The 17,810-nt window shown below is 33.4% G+C and overlaps 1 protein-coding gene across 7 annotated transcripts in view; it reads right to left on the bottom strand.

Moving 5' to 3' along the window:
* The window catches only part of LOC125652021 (FERM domain-containing protein 5-like), a 44,281-nt gene that overhangs the window by 24,692 nt on the left and 1,779 nt on the right, over window positions 1–17,810 (bottom strand). For all 7 annotated transcript variants that reach the window (XM_056165908.1, XM_056165907.1, XM_056165910.1 and 4 more), the window contains exons 2-4: window positions 9,299–9,400; window positions 5,589–5,631; window positions 645–723 (exon numbers count right to left, since the gene is read on the bottom strand). In XM_056165908.1, the coding sequence (XP_056021883.1) occupies window positions 645–723; window positions 5,589–5,631; window positions 9,299–9,400 (224 nt within the window). The remainder of the gene's footprint in view (window positions 1–644; window positions 724–5,588; window positions 5,632–9,298; window positions 9,401–17,810) is intronic.

Here is a 17,810-nt window from a genome sequence, read left to right as displayed (position 1 = left end):
AACAGGAAAATTGACTAAAAACGCAATATTTTATGATGTGAAGTTATAAAAATGCTATCTATGGTGGTATTACACTCCTATCGAGTTTGGTGTTTGCAGTGGTTTTCAGTTCTTATTGGGTAGATTTTTATTGAATCATGCACTCGCGCATAGCCAGTCTGCTTACCTTTACTTGCTTCCATAACAATGAGGACCAGATTACACTCAACATTTGCAATTTTACAAAATATATTACTGTGTCATGCAGGGATTTTTTCGTCTTCAAATTAACATTATTTGATAATGGTAAAAAAAAAAAAGCAACTTGTCCGATCCTTGTCCAATCAGACAATTGTTAATGGAGATTGACTTGTCTGAACACAAAATGAACAGTACACTGACAATCAGACAAACGTCAACCTGCATGAGGTTATCAGTAATAAAGATCGAGATCAAATTTCAGAAAATATACACAACAAAGAAACGCAATTCTTGCTAGAAAATAGGTAATAAGTTGACAGACAAACTGATAAAAACTTTAATCCAACTTATTTATTGGAGGGTCAATGAAAATTCCTATAAATTTCTCCAAAAAAACCAGTAACCGACTCACCAGCAGGTGGAATTATATGCTAGTATAAACAGGTTAACCAATTTTGACATACCTTGTAATCTCTTCATGTAATTTCATGGGATCTGATGGGTAGAACTTCACTCGAAAACACAAAACACATGGATTTACGCCTGTAACAAATTTTAAATTGTAAATGAAATTCAAAATTTGTATATAGGATTGCGAAATCAATAATTATCACAAACTACAAATTGCTTTTTAAGGGAATTCAAATTCTATTTCTATTACTGTATATTGCATCCTTTCTGTTGAATTTGCAACAAGAGGCCCACAGGCTTCATCACTCACTGAGCATTTGTTAAAAATATCACTAATGCCAAGGGCTATGAAATTTAGAATAATTTTCCCATTGTGCATAGCTATGCAACATTTTAATATTCGGAAAAAGTATAGAACACAAATGCCCTTGAAAGTACCTATACTGACAAAAGACTTTACATAATACACATGTATAATATATATGTTATATTAACACTATATGACTGTAATGGACTTGCACTAGAGTCAGAACCCTAGGATTGTAAAATTCACAATTTTGATATATCCCTTTCTGCTTTTTTTTCATAAATATGCATTTCATTTTTATATATCATCAGCAAAATTAAAGAAGCCTTGCAAATGATGAAGAAAATAATCACTATAATAATTTTGGTCCCACTCTGGAACCAAAACCTCTGGGGTCATGAAATTTAGAATTTTGTTAAAGAGCTACCTGCTCCTTCAAGTTTCCATTTAGTAACTGTTAATAGATGTTATTTAAATGTTTTACACATAAACACTCTATACCAAGTTTGACCCCGCCCTGGAGTCAGAATCTCTACTTACTAGGGATCATGAAATATACAACTTTCAATTGGTAAAGACCTTCTTGCTCTATTTCACTATGCATTTAGTTTTTCTTACAGATGTGCATTTGTAGAAAAGATTTTTATTTTTTTTTTATTTTAAATTTGGTTAATTTTTGGCAGTTTTTGCCCTGAACCTAAGCCTCAGGGGGTGCAAGAGTCCTAAAATTTACAATTTATGTTCACCTTATCCCAAAGATCCTTCACACCAAATTTAAAAAGAATTGAAATGGTATCTATTCAAAAGAAGTTAAAAATGCTCAGTTGTTAACACACACATTTCATCACTCTCATCATTTTGGCCCTACCCTGGTACCAAAACCCCTACCCCTGGGATCATGAAATATAAACTTTTGGTAAAGGGCTACCTACTCCTTTTAAAAATCTATTCAGTTTCAATTTAATATCATTATCATTAAAATGGTGTTATTAAATGTTTTACACATAAACACTATATACCAAATTTGGCCCTGCCCTGAAGACAGAACCTCTACCCAGGAGATCATGAAAAAAAAGTTGGTAGAGGCCTTCCCGTTCTACATGGTTATGCATTTAGGTTTATCTTACAGATGTGCGGTTGTAAGGAAAACTTTTGATAATTGGTTTTTGCCCCACCCCTAAGGCCCTGGAACAGGAGTCCTGAAATTTACAATTTATGTCCCTCGTGCCCCAAAGATTCTTTTAACTAAATTTGAAAAGAACTGAAAGGGTAGTTATCGAGGAGAAGTTAAAAATGTGCAATTGTTAATGCACACTGGACTTGACTAAGGTGACCTAAAAAATCTCAAACAGTAGAAAATACCAATCAAATCTAAACCCCCTGTAACTTCTCTCCTGACACATAGAGACTATATGTATTTGCTTGTCCTTCAACCTCCGAAGATTTCTACTTCCCCTAGATGAAAAGGCAGTAAATGTTAATCTACCAATGAACAATATGAAACATCACATCATATAGCCATGACGCAAGTAATGAATTTCTGATTCACTCATGGGGATTGTCAAAATTACTTTGTGGTAATTATAACTGCGAACATTCAGTTCGAATTGTATTGATTTGTACTTCTTGGGGGAATGAAAATAACCTTTATTTATCATTACAGAATGACTGTAATGTCTATTAATATGAAGTGGATATTTACTTTTACAACTCAGAGAAATCCTTCATCGGAAAGTTTGGCCCACTTCATTTAGGCTGAATGAAATGAATTCTGTGTTATACATCAGAGGAATCTCCGATGTAAACTTTCTTTCCCAATGCTACCCAAAACTCACCAAAGGAATGGTTATAGCCAAAGATTTTGACTTTCCTATCTGCAGCATTTAGGTCAAAAATATCAACTTTGCACTCAAAACTTTGAAAACTTTAACAAATACCTAATGTTGCCAACAAAATACACTACTTGGTTGATTCTGTGTTAGGTAAACATACAAATGACCTATGCACACCATTGATGTTAAACCATAGAATTTATTCTGGTTTACTTTACCAGTACACTTTGAATTCTTATACAGTTACAGAGCCATGCCTTGAAGGACAGTAATATTCAATACCTCATTAAACTCCAACTTCTGGAGAGGACTTAGAAAAGCTGAAGTCATAAGTTATTAATCTATATTTTAAAATTCAAATTTGTATTCCCTTATCTGTTTCTGCTCTGGACAATTAACGAGATTATGCATGTTTTTGTGTGTACGATTTTAAGGATTTAATTGTTCTTACATTTAGTGGAATACTTGTAGGAAAAGGAGCCATGATCCTTACACATTGGGGAATGGTGCTGTGTCTATCCAATACCTCATAAACAGGAAATGTCCAAATATATTTACTGCCCATGGATAAAATATCATCCACTTATCCTCCTCCAATGTTCAGAAATAATATTTCCAACAAAGTAAGATAAGAATGCCAGTGCTTACTGTCATAATAGCAAATGGTACCATTTTCAATGCAAATTAATTCTAATTACAGATCTACTTGTCCAAGTCTATGACTGATATTCTCAATTGAACTGCAAGAATTGACAACCATGTATATATAGAGGCAAAAATAGATAATAAAAGACTACGATAAAATAGTGTTCAACATAAGTACTGATTAAAATGCTGCTGCTCTAATTGAGTACCCTGATTGAAAACATGACCAAGTAAGCAGTTCATTTTATTCAATTCCACATCAGTACTAAGAATGCAATCTAATTTACCAAATGTAGTCATGTTAAAATAAGGATCTAGTGCTTTAGATTTCTGAAATTCTTCACATGATGCTTCATTCTTTTGAGCTTAATTTTAAGAGAGAAAAAAAATGATAATCATTTATGAGCTTTTACACTGTGTTTCATGTAAAACATCACCAATATGGGTTTATATGCTGTGCTCCATCTATGAATGTAAAGAAAACAAGCAAAATGCACTGGAATGTATGTCATTATCCAATTCAAATGTAGAAAGTCTACATGTTTTTGGTAAAAGATAATGTAAATGCAGATATCCTTTTCTGTATAAATATATCAGATTGAATATGCAGTCCACATTCAACTTATATTTCAAACTGAATCGGTTACAAGCACTAAGTATGGGGGAAAAGTAAGTATGACATCACAGTGTAGTGAATCTATACAAAATGTGAGTCTGACATCACTATTGCTGTATCTATACAAAAAGCGAGTCTGACATCACAATATCTATATTTCCAATGTTTTTGCTATCAATATCTTTACAAATTGTAATGATATCCATTTTCTCACGAGTGTGATGCAGTTGTGAACAATGCGCACATGAATCTTCCTGATAAATCTAATACACCTATTTGAACAACTGTGAATTCTGACAGAAATGAAAGTAGAATGTAAATGTAAGAAACAATTTTTATAAATACATACAGGTATGAACTGCAATGCTTTCAGACCGGCATAATTTTCATGAATGATGTATGCTGGCATGAAGTGTTGCAGTTAATGCACTCATGTATTTTCAAAAATGAAATTAATATCTTATGTGAACCGATACAAAAAGTGAGTCAGACGTCACAATGTAGTGAACCCATACAAAAAGGGAGTCTGAACTCAATTACTAGATTCTGACCTAGAGAATAATTTTCTATGTGTGCATGTTTTAACTTATTCATTTTCTCCATGAAACAAGATAGATGGGAGATTTATCAGAGACAGTCCACTTCACTGAGGCATTAATCTTCTACAATGAAGTCTGAAGGAAATCTAGGAATCTTCTAGAATACAGAGCCAAATTATCAAACAAGTTCCTATTATCTACTGGCATTTTCTAAAAGGATCACATTCTGAAAAAAAGCACCAAGAATTAAAGCCTTTTTCTGCCATACATTGATAAAGGATAGAGACTTCATCAAGAGCTATATTACAATGTTTCGAATAAAAAATTTCAAAGACTATTCATAGTAAGCTACTCATTAGGAATTTCTCAGAATGCAGGACCTCAGAAAATCCCTGAATTAATGATCACCACCCTGTGACCAATAGCTTAAGTGCTTCCAATATGTCTTTCATGTTAATAGCAATTGTAAAACAGATATCTTAAGCTTGTTTCATTGGTTGCTATGCAGATGATGAAGATGAGGAGCAATCATTAGTGTCCCCAAGAAACCAAAGGCTTGATTAAAGAAAACATCTAACCAAAAGCACCCCATCATTATTGATCTTGTTTCTTAGACTTTGCCATATCATATCAGGATATAAATTGTTGTGAATTTTCTTGGGCCTTGGTTTCTACTGAAAAACTTCTTTTCCCTCCCTTAATAAATAAGGAGATTAGCTTGATTTATGCCTACATAAATTTTCATGTTTCCTTTTCATTACTTCCATAAATGTCTTCTATTATCACTCTCTGGTTACCAAGGAAACCATATGGTATTCATGTTTAATCTCAATATACACACACAAAAATTAAATTAAAATTGTCTTCATCATATTCAGATTATGTTCTGCATACTGTAGAGTTCTGCAATGAGTAGAAATTACAGAAGCCTATAGCTTTCTGTCTATTAAAAGGACCTTTATAAAAATAAAAAAACAGTGCTCTTTATACATAGGTGAAAGAAATATTAGTGACAGCTGCTGCAGCAAATTATGACTCAACCACCAGAGGTGCCTTACCTTTCAGCTGCTTGTATACTGATTTCAAAGGGTCTAACCAATGCTGGAAAAAAAATGTTCAAATGATTATCATTCATGAAGTAAATAACAAACACAAATGTCATTTTTATTTCACTTCTTTTCTTTTAAGAGATCATAACCTTCATTTCATGCCATATAAACAGCTTGTGTGAAATCCCTTTTTTGCTCTAAATTAAACATCAATTGTAGAAAACAAATTACAGCATCAGCAGCTAGTACAAAATGATCCCCGGAGACCAGTGCATACACTACTGCCAGCTCAAAATCAAATTTTCACATCAACAACTTTTCATCTCTTGTCTTAATGAAAACAATATAGGATCAGGCTGATAGCTCTTCTGGGGCTCTTCCCATGATGTAATAAGATTGTCTATAGAACCTGCCACTCTGTTTTCCTACTCGTTGTGAAGAATACAGCACATATTGGCTTACTTGGATGTATTTTGTGGTAAACACATTGTCATAATTTTTTCTAAAATGCATTAATATATATCAGTCATATTTATTTTGTTGTCTGTTTGATAAAACTAATTGAATTTTAATGTTTTCTTAAGAAGATAATTCAAAAGATATATCCTATATATAATTTGAACCCTATTTTTCTGGCTTTAGAACCTTTTGGTGCATAGAAAAACGAGAAAATGCTGCTGGGAAATTTCATTACAATTTTCCAAATATTAAGTGATATTTCAAAATAATCATTTTTGGTATACCCGGTACTGTAGATTTACTTGCTTCCATGGGGTCATGATGCCAGATATTAATGATTTTGATTTTGTCTATATGGGTACAAAATTCTGTGGATTTGTACACAGGCATGAAACTATACATTTGATACTATAATGAAAATAACGAAAGCAACCAGCACTCTTCAACAAGTGATAAGCATTATCCATGGGTTTATTAAGTTAAGAAACTGTTTTTCATCTTGTACTGGTATTGTGAAGACTGTTTAATTGATATGTAAAATAAATTGTTTTCATTGCATTTCCCTACACTGTATGTTGAAAAAAAACCATGAAAATCTACGGGTACTAAACATAATTTATCATCGTTTAATTTACCATTTGCCAAATAGAATTACTTCATTTCTTATAATGTATTGTTGAAATACATATAAAAGCTCTTGATCAGCGGTCCACTTGTGAATTCACGTTCTGGAGAAGTGACAACTAGCAGAAGAGTAGCAAACATTATTACAAAGTAATAAAAATTGATGCCACATGCATTTACATTTATAGCAACAATTTTAGAGAACATGTACTATAGTGTATATTGCATGTTCACTATCGTGACATTTTTACACCACACCCAAAGCTCGAATTCCTTACACAGCAGACATGGTTCTCCTAATTAGTAGAAAATCCACCATCGGGTTCATTTAACTATACAGTGCATTCTCAAAGATACGGCAAATAAGTATCATATTTAATACAGCATTAACATTAATCTGACATTTCACGATAGATCACAAGATTTGCTGATCGATTAATCCATTTTCTAGTGTAAGTAATGCAAGGTTAAAGAAATTGATTGATCTCAACAGCTCCATCTTAAAGGTAGTACACTGTACATATGTCAGCTGCTGCAGTCAGTAGTCTACCTCACTGCAACACTTCATTTAATACCTATGCAGAAAATGCTTTCATCTTAATATTTTGTTGCTATAACTATTCTGCAGCAAAACAGCACCATCTTTTATTCAACAATCAAACTGGGATAGAAATACTTAAAAGAGTCCACAGAATCTTATTTGTTAAAGCCCTTGAATTCAATAAAGGTATGCCTGAATGTCTGGGTGCAAAAGGAGACAGGCTCTATTACAGTAATTCTTGTGAGTGTTCATCAATACACTTCACATACAGCTTATAAAGCCAGATTCATAATCCTTATAAAAATTCTTGCTTACACTCTGTGTATAGCAAATTCATGATGAACAAGTACCACATTCACGTTAAATTCTATTAAGCCTCTCACAAAATGGTAATAAATGAAACTTTAGTATGGAAAAGTGGAAAATCAGGGGAAATCGCTTTAGTCTACAGCGTTCAGAATTGTCATGGACCAAATTGTCTACACAACGTGCAATCCAATAAATGAGAGTCAAGCTAATATCTTGACAAAGTCAAATCTGTGAAATGTTTTAGCAAAGATTGTTGACCAAAAATACATTTAACTTTCTGTCCATCACGAGTTAAAAACACAAACCAGAGCTCATTCATTTTTTTGTCACACTTTTCAAAAATCAGTTAAGTCCATGGGCTTTTCTTTTTATAACACAGTTTATCGGTCTACAAATACGGGTGGTGCTTTCTCGATTTTCATTATGTTCCAAACTTACATTGGGCTTTATAAGCAATTGGATAGATTGACACTCATTGGTCATTAGAATGCCCCTTGTCCTGTGAACACACCACTGTAATCACCCTACTGTCGACAATAAAACACTTACTAGCCAAGAAAGAGATCGGCAAGTGTCACCAGCCAAGATTTACATCAAATGTCTATCTAAAAAACATTGCCATCACCTTTACCCTCCCATTATCATTGTCAGATTATTTTACTGCCCACAATGGACAGCAATTTATTCTTGTAACTACAGATGTCTTTGAACCTTCCTGTCCTCTACACCTCAGCATGGTCCTTGACAAATAAAGAGTACAAAGATTGATTTTTTTTTTTACCTAAATCAGCTTATTCTGAACAATTTAATAAAGTACAGCTTGTTCCACTTGTATTGAACTTGTTTGCATTGAATCATCACTTGTATTGAATTTAAAATAAATCCCCAGCTGGGTTCATAATACTTCTTTGTTTCAAAATCTAGGTTTTATTTGAAGTCCCTTGTAATGAAGTAATGTTATGGTCCATTGAACTCATGGTGTAATTTTTTTTTATAATGATGTAAGCACCTGTCATGGTCACTCTGTCCAGTTATGCCTGTATGAGCACAGACTTGGATTTCTCGGAAAAAATCTCAAACTTCAGTTTTGAGTTTTCTTGCATTTGAGCAGTCAAACCTTGAGTAAAATCTCAGACTTAAGACCAAAAGTTTCGACTTAATTTTTTTTCCTGAGAAATCCAGGCCAGGTTTACTTATTTCTTTACACAGTGCACTTATTTAACAATAAAAATAGTTTAGACTTGAGTATCCTTGTGCTGTTTTGTCTTTTAAATACGGACACTCCAGACTTAAGACAAGACAGATTGAAGACGATCGAGCTCAAACTGCAATGGATTTCAATATAAACCCAAGCAACCTTTCCATGATTGATAAACAGTACAGTGTGATTGTTGAAGCCTATCAATCTGAGGACTATTCACTCAAAAAAAGCGTACATGATATGGCAATTATGTAGAACTTGTAGAATGTTGGTTTAAATGGTTTCAGAATGCAAGAGCTCCTCAATTTCCTATTTCCAGGGATTTCTTGGCCCAAACAGCGGAGGAATTTTGCCATAAGTTAGATACCAAAGTTTTCCGTCTTTCAAGCCTATGTTGTAAGCATGATAACAGCAAATATAGTAGAGCAGTTTCAGGTTCATTTTCCTTCTTTCTTTTCCCTTTTTCATTTTGTTCTAAGCTTGAAGTCACAATAACCAACATCCATTATAAACATGTTTCACATTATATTCATACACTGCTGACCTTTGTTCTATTAATTTTTGACAGAACAATAAGAATTGTACCCTTTGTTTTTCCTCCACATATCGCAGGCCAAAGTAATCTTTTTCCACCAAGTTCAGTTTGTTACACACTTGATCAAACAGTTCCTGACCAGGGGTGTCCTTCTGAAAACAAAAAAAAAACCAAATAGTTAGGTTAGGTTATTCAACAGGTACCTTCCAATGGCTTCCATAAGGATTTTATAATCATTTGTTATCACATAGCTTTTAGCCAAGAAGTATTAAATATAACCAGTTGTTTGTTAATTCAAAAGAAGATACTGTTATGTACATAATTCACCTCAAATGAAAAAGTCTTTAAATTGATACACATTTTTTTAAAGAATAATTTTATTGTCAATCTTTCATTAAGATATTCATTGCAGACTGAGCAACCAGTTTCTTTTCAGTCTGTCCAACAAACTGAATGCCATTATTCAAAGCATAAATAAATACTGAGGGGCAATATTTTTATTAATGTAATGAGAATAATATCATGAAGCAAATATCAATCTAGCCCACAAGAGACATGTAAAAAAAATTCTAAATCTTGTTGACAGAACCTGTGAGGCAGACATGGTACATAGGGTTCTGAGACTAGCTGCATTAATCAATTCATCAATACTTTGAAGTTATCTCAAAACTTGCCTCTGAGAATGCATGCTTTGATAAAAATGAATGATTTCTGAATTAATCTTCTTGACAAATCTGACAATTCAGCATGTAGTTGACTCGTTCAAAAAAGTTTTAAAAGAAAAAGTAAAGATAATGAACAGTGATCAATCTCATAAATCCTATAACGAATACAAAATTGAGAGTTATAGAGTAAACACGGACCCCTGGACACACTAGAGGTGGGATCAATGCCTAGGAGGAGTAAGCATCCCCTGTTGACCAGTCACACCCACCGTGAGCCCTACATCTTGATCTGGGTATCTGGATGACTATAACAGTGTCCATGTTGTAAACATTTTCAAGAGAAAAATAAATCATTCAAGCACATCTTCATACTGTAACAAAACATATTATCTTTATATAGTTTCATTTTCCAGGTACAGTTTGTTTCAAATTTTAACCATACAGGGTGAACCTTGATTAAAGAGAGAGAATTCTTTCAGGACATATTATTGTCAAGTACTTTAATTATAAATGAAGTTAAATGAGTACTCTGACAGAAAACTTCCTTTTCAATTGCACAACATACCTACTAACAGATTAATTTAGGTGATGATGAATTGAGGTTTTGTCCCATGAAATTTATAGGAGTTCTACATTTATTTCCAGTTATTTTCTCTTATAACTTTCATCACCTTATTTTTATCTTGCACTGAGCCTAACAATCCTGAAAGAGAATGACAGGTAAGTCATGAAAACCTCATTGCTAAAATCTTTTATTTCTCTTACAATTATTTTCCCTCGTAATTAATCTTTAAGCAATAAATTATACTTAGAAGAATTTGAAAATTGTATCAAAAACTTTGACATACAGAATATCACAAGTGAGATTTTATCATAAAGCAGGACCACTGCAAAATGTGATGCAGCTATGGTACAATAAATGTTACCTATGAAATGAATAATCATTAAACAATGATAAAATAGTTAGAATCTGAGCACAACGTATTTTTTACAAGACATTAAACAACAGAGATACAGACACATAACATTAAACTTTACCAAAATGAGTAGTAAATGTAATGGTAAGAATTTTACCTTACATTTAAACGTTTCACTGATTTCTAAACCATCAAAGTCACTATAGGACACCTTCTTCATACTCGGTTGCACTAATCAATTTCTGACTTCCTGAGTATCATATAGAGACATGCGAACAAAACCAATCACAGAAAAGTGCACAGGTAAATCCATGTCCGATTTCAATTTCAAAATACGTATCCATAGAGACGCACCAATAATGGCTGATGGCAAAGCAAACCATCCAATATATAAAATAGCTCTCTATCTTTGTCAGAAGCCAATTTTCTTGATTCTTTCCAAAAACAGAAAGAGCTCTTAAATAAGCATTCTATCCATTATATATATGCTTAGAAAGCTATGCCTGCTGATGCCCTGAGCCAAATTAATTCTCATCAGGCTGTGGAGCAAATGATACATGTAGTTCCAATTCAACCAGTCTCACAGAACAGTACCTAATCAACTCTAATCATCAACTGGGTCTTTTTATTTCAAAATGTTTTAGTTGTTTCTTTCCTTTCTTGATTGAATCAATTATGCAAATTACTATACAAATACCAATGAATAAGAGTCAATGGAAGCAGGCTTTGGAGGTGTGTGTTGATGGTACCATGGCGTTCGTTTGTTCTCTACTGAGTGCCAGGGCATAGAAGAATATTGGACTATTATAAAAGTCTGCACAACATGCCACGAGATATTTCAGACAGGTGTTTGTTTCTATCAGAATCTGATGGTAATTACTGACGTATGAACCATCATTATGCTTGCACTGAATTCTCTATATGGCCATACAGTGATGCATTTTTCATTACGATCAGGGTAACTTTTCTACCCTCCTGGTACTAAACTGACTTATATTTGGAATCGTTATCAGAAAACATAGTCCCTATGGTTTTAAGTGAGGGTTTCTTTGAGGAATCAATGAGTACCACCTTACATTGCAGAAACACAGTCAAATCTCATAAATATTCAGAACACTACACATTTCTGGGTGGTAACCCTATGATGAAGAGTTATTGTAATATGGTCAGTGAAACTTGTATCACATGACCTTTTTAAAAATCTAGATGACCTCTGAATGGAGATATAACAATTTTCACATGAATTAGTTTCATCCTGGACCTCCATAAATGGTAGGAAAAATGTTGTATCATAATATTGTGGAATCATAATACATTGTGGCAGCATCACAATGAATGTACATTTTAGAGTATCCCGTATTGATGAATTTTAGGGTATCTAATATTGATGAATTACAACCTCAATGAAAATTATTTAAAAACTTGTAAACTATTTCAACTTGTTTAAATATCAAATTGCCACTAAAATGTATCCAATCAAATTTGTAAGTTTCGCAATCCAGAAAAATTGGTCTCCACACAAAACTGATTCCACAGTACCACCCATTAACTACTGTTTAAGTACCAAAATAAAATTATGTTCTGGTTTTAATAAAATTGGTATATAAATCATCTTTCTCATTAATGCCCATAATGAGACTTTCAGTTTCTTCAAGATCGATGGTTGTGTTGTCAGTTAAAAACAAGATTATGTCTGCATAAATGCAATGCTCCAGTGTGTGGCCATACAATTCTAGTTAAAAATCGTACCTCATTTAATCCTGAATTTGATGTATGACATTGACCTTCAGCAGACGGTCTTGATGTTCTGGAGAAGATTTCTTATGAGATTTTTCAGACCTGGTCTATATTCACATATCATGCAAAATTTAACCCCCAATTATAGCCCCATCCTAACCTCAGAGTCCATAATTTGAAGGAAAAAATTGAATCCACATGAAAAGGTAAGGTTTGCATATTTAATCCCTATTTCATTCATACAATCCTTAGCCTCAGGGGTTATGATTTTATCAAATATGAATCTGTACTACACAGAAATGCTTGCATATTAATATGACTAATCATGGCCAGTCGTTCTTGAGACAAAGATTTTTGAAAAAAAAAATTATATAGATTTCCACGTTCTAAAATTATGATCCCTACTTGACTTCAAGCTAACTTTCCGGAACCTGAGGGTTCAAACAAACTAGAAATTGTACTACCGGAGTATGACTGAATGCTACTCATCACCCTGTTCTTGAAATGGTTTTCATTTTTTCCCCATCCACATAAAACTTTGAATCCATATGTGGCTCAAACCTATCCCTGGAGCATTGCATATGATTTGATCAAACCTGAATCTGCACTTCCTGAAGATAATTAATTTGACTTAAACCTTGGTCTTGCTGATCTTCAAGAATAAGATTTTTAAAAAAAATTCTCCTTTATTTTCTTAATCCCCTATTGGAGCCCCTTCCTAACTACCCCAGCTGGGCCCACATTTGAAGACATTTGAATCTGCAGTTCCTGGGGATAATTGCAAATTATGACTAACCATGACCCTCCTGTTCTTAAGACTTTTTAAAAAAAAAAAAATATTTCCCATATATTGCCATTACAAATTTTATGCCCAATTGTGACCCCATCCTACCCTCCAGGGCCATTATTTGTATAAACTGGAATTTGAATATTGAGGATGTTTGCCTATCAACATGACTAATTCTGACTGACTGTTCATGAGAAGAAGATTTGATTAAAGACTTTTTACTATTTATATTCCCATGTAAAACTTTCAGATCCTCAGACACTACATATATGCACTTTCCAAGTGTCCATCTCAGAAAGAACTTCTTCAAACTTTCAGTTCAAAAGAAAGACCTTCTTGACAATTCCAATATATACTGTACATCTTTATCTTTAGGATAACTGTGATCAACTGAGAAACCTACACCCACTTAAATCATAGATAATTAAAATGGTTGCTTAATTAAAACATGCTAACCATGGATTTTGAATGAAAATTCATGATCACTGGATTGACCGCTTCAAAGGTGACCATTTGAAGTTATTATAGAGAGATCATAATGAGGCAGAATGGAATTCAAGGCATATAAAAGTGAATGCAGTTAGGGGTGGTGACTGCTGGGTGGGGATAACTGTAAAAAAAAAAATCAAAAAAAAAAATCATTGAAAACATTAGAAAAAAAATGTTTAATTTAAAATTCTAGAGTATATATAAATTCAATTTGTATGTTTCAAACTATTTGAGGTAAAATAATGGTAGGTATCATTGCTTACATATCATACCATTATGATGTTCAAGTACACGTCCAGTATGAGTGATGTTTTACTAAGCCACTGTGACACATTGCATTACGCTATGTAATTCTTCAAAAGTAAACTCAAACTAAAACATCAGTTTCATTTCAGATCCATTCCATCTATGAATCATTCTATCCTAAAAGAGCCTACAAATGAATATTTCAAATATCTTACAGTACTATGAGTCTATACCTCACGAAAATGATCAGAATAATTTTTTTCATAACACTTGTCCATCAAAGATAACAGAAACATTTCTTAATACTTTTTAACATAATGTTACAGTAATGTGTTTTTAATTATTTGAAAATATGTACTAAGATATCTGTCCCTTATGAAAAAAATAGGGCACCACTAAACCGGTACTTGATACATAGTGATGTACCGATTATCGTCGACTTTCGATTGTCGGTCGCTATAACTGAAACGATGTGAATAATCGATTGTCATTTTGAAAATCGAAAATCTCTGACATCGGTAATTTTTTTTAATAATACGAATATTCCTGCCACGACTTAACTAAAATAAAAAATGATCGACTGACGATGCTGAATCATCCGATAAGTTGATGTCCCTCTTGAGAACCTTTCACTCATATGGAGACGTCACCATTGCCGGTGAAGAGCTACAAAATTTAGGCCTATGCTCGGCGCTTACAGTCTTTGAGCAGGGAGGGATCTTTATCGTGCCACATCTGCTGTGACTCGGGGCCTCGGATTTTGCCTCTTATAACAAGCAAGGGGTAATGAGGCTCTATTCTAAACCGGATCCTATAAGAACAACAACAGCAGTCGAGAGATCTATCCCTATCCCAGGAAAACAAAATCGAAAGTATGGGATTATTAACTTCAAATTTCTAATAATTTTAGACGACTCCATATGAATGAAAAATTCTCGAGAGACGTTAAACAAGATACAATCAATCTTAAGATTTTATTCTAATTAACTTAATATTTAGAGTAAAAAATAAAGTAAATTTAATATATTTATGCCATAAATTTGAAATGAATAAAATTTGATTATTTTTCGACTCATCAATTGAAAAGGTACATCCGATTAATCCGATCATCGATTAATTTTTATTTCCCGATTGCCCATCACTAATGATATGCCCGCATACACTATTGAGCCAGGAATTTGCACATGTAAGAAAGGATTATCCACAAAAGGATTACATCAGAGTTGTAATAAATGTATTTTGCATTAAACAAATCTAAGTCCAAGGACTGTAATTCCTTCAAAAATAGTGGAACAGTACTCCCCTTGTAATATATGCACATCTACACATTGTGATCTTCCTTTGTACTAAGTTTCGTTGAAATCCATCAAAGGGTTTAAGAGGAGTTGTGAAGACAAAGTACTTGCATAAAATAAATCTAAGTCCAAGGGCCCTAACTCCTTCAAAAATAGTGCTGCAGCATTCCTCTTGTAATATGCACATCTCCACATTTGACCTTTATTTGTACCAAGTTTCATCATAATCCCCCAAAGGGTTTAGGAGGAGTTGCAAAGACAAGGTACTTGAATAAAATAAATCTAAGTCCAAGGGCCCTAACTCCTTCAAAAATAGTGCTGCAGCATTCCCCTTGCAATATGCACAGCTCCACATTGTGATCTTTCTTTGTACCAAGTTTCATCAAAATACCCCAAAGGGTTTAGGAGGAGTTGCGAACGGACGACAGCCGTATAGCATAATATGCCCGTATTTTTATGCGGGCATATTAAAAAAATGGTTCAGTTTTGAAGAATATCTCTTGCATATATGTGCAAGGGCTTTACTACAAACCACAATTAAATTTGTGACCGATACTTGAGCATTTCTGAACAAAATATCAACATTTTTCATTTGAAGTCTTAATTTATATCAATAAATCTCTTACACAGGGAAATACAAGTATTCTAAAATCCTAGCTGTCTTTGATCAATAATGTGATTATTTGGAATTTATATATCTCTAGCTTTCTGATTTCCCTTGGAAGTTCCTGTAATAACCTAACATAAAGCATTTCCTCTACTCCATTACGTACCATACATCACAAAACAAATAAAATTCAGTATCTCCGACAACAGGTTGCTCATACATATATTTGCTAAAAAATTGATCAACACTGAATGAATACACGATAAATTGCAGTGCATTAATTAGCATCCTGCTTTACCAAACTCAATCTGCATCTTACATATTGATTTTATACAGTTATAGACAAATGATAGACACTCAGGCCTATCGGTTAAAGAAATAAGACACCCTCCACAACTTCTCAAGTCTCCCAGTTTTCTGATTGTTCTCAGGTTTGACTTTATTACCCACAGATTTCTTCTTATCGAAGACTTTTTTATTATTCAGATTAGCCCATTCATCCAATTTGATCATTCAAATGAATGCATAATATTACATCCAATATAGGCAAATCTGTAATCCCTTGCTTTAATTAAATAAATTCCTTTCCCAGATATTTGTTCCTTGCATAAAATTGCAGCTTTGAAATGATAATTGTTTCACATATAATACATGTAATATGTACAAGAACCTGAGTCAGCTGATAGTCACGGCCCAACAACAGAAGCTCAAACAAGATCATTAGTGGGGCATAAAGTGATTACTTTTGACATCCATCATGTCCATTAAAATGACAATTTTTATTTGAAGTTTGTGTTGATGCAACTTGTCACACAATTTGTATGGAAAAACAAGCCATGCAGAATCTATAATCTACATCAAATAGGGGCTACGCTTCAGTACATTACATGATCATTATATTGATTGTTCATCGACAGCATTCAGTGGCCCACACTGCCATAAGCTCACCCGAGTGCCAAAGGCCAATCTGAGAAATTATAAAACTTCAACTTTCAAATTTGTTCAGGGCGTGATGAAGTTTTAATTGATAGGAAATACAACTCACTCACCCCCCTCTCCTCCATGTCTTAGCTAGCTATAACATATAACATCTTTATTTATTGTGTTCAACAGCATACAAATTCATAAACCTCTGAAACATGTTTTCCTTCATTACAACTAATACATGTTGTTGTGCTTCTATTTATGCTATCTTTCAAAAATATTTTCTTTAAGGTGCGGTCTTAAACCTCTTAAAAACATGATGACTAATAATGGGAGTCCCCGCTGATACAGATGCTAATCTAATTATGCTTTCCGGTCAATGTTGTGGTAACAACAACAACATTGCATACCTGACACACATCCTAATGTAACAATGAAACACAATTTACACCAATGTCTTCAATTTCACAGCAATCTTAAAACTGTGTTAGCACAGGACACAGGCAGAATGGAAAATGGAATGCTCAAACTTCTTTTTTATGATAATTTGGAAAATTATGAGCTAAACATCAGGCATTTAAATCATGTTTATGGTATGCTTTATATCTTCTTTTTCTCTGCGTATTAAATTGACTACATTTTCTGAGTACATTTTGATGTAGTTTCTGAAGAAACTTTGTAAACATTAAAATACCATCTAAAAATATCCCATTGAGTGATGCATTGTAACATCCACCTTAACTTTCATACTACACAGCACTGATGACCTTGAAAATTTTAGGTCATTATCACCATTGGACAAAAGGTAACTTGACAAGGTCACTGCAAAATGTTGAAAATAAAGAATATTACCAAATGGGACTTCAGTTTTGACAAATCATGTAAATCAATGTCA

The sequence above is a fragment of the Ostrea edulis genome, chromosome 5 (assembly GCF_947568905.1).
Source record: "Ostrea edulis chromosome 5, xbOstEdul1.1, whole genome shotgun sequence".
Lineage (NCBI taxonomy): Eukaryota > Metazoa > Mollusca > Bivalvia > Ostreida > Ostreidae > Ostrea > Ostrea edulis.
The sequence above is the reverse complement of the archived record's forward strand: the minus strand, read 5'-3'. Positions and strand labels throughout refer to the sequence as shown.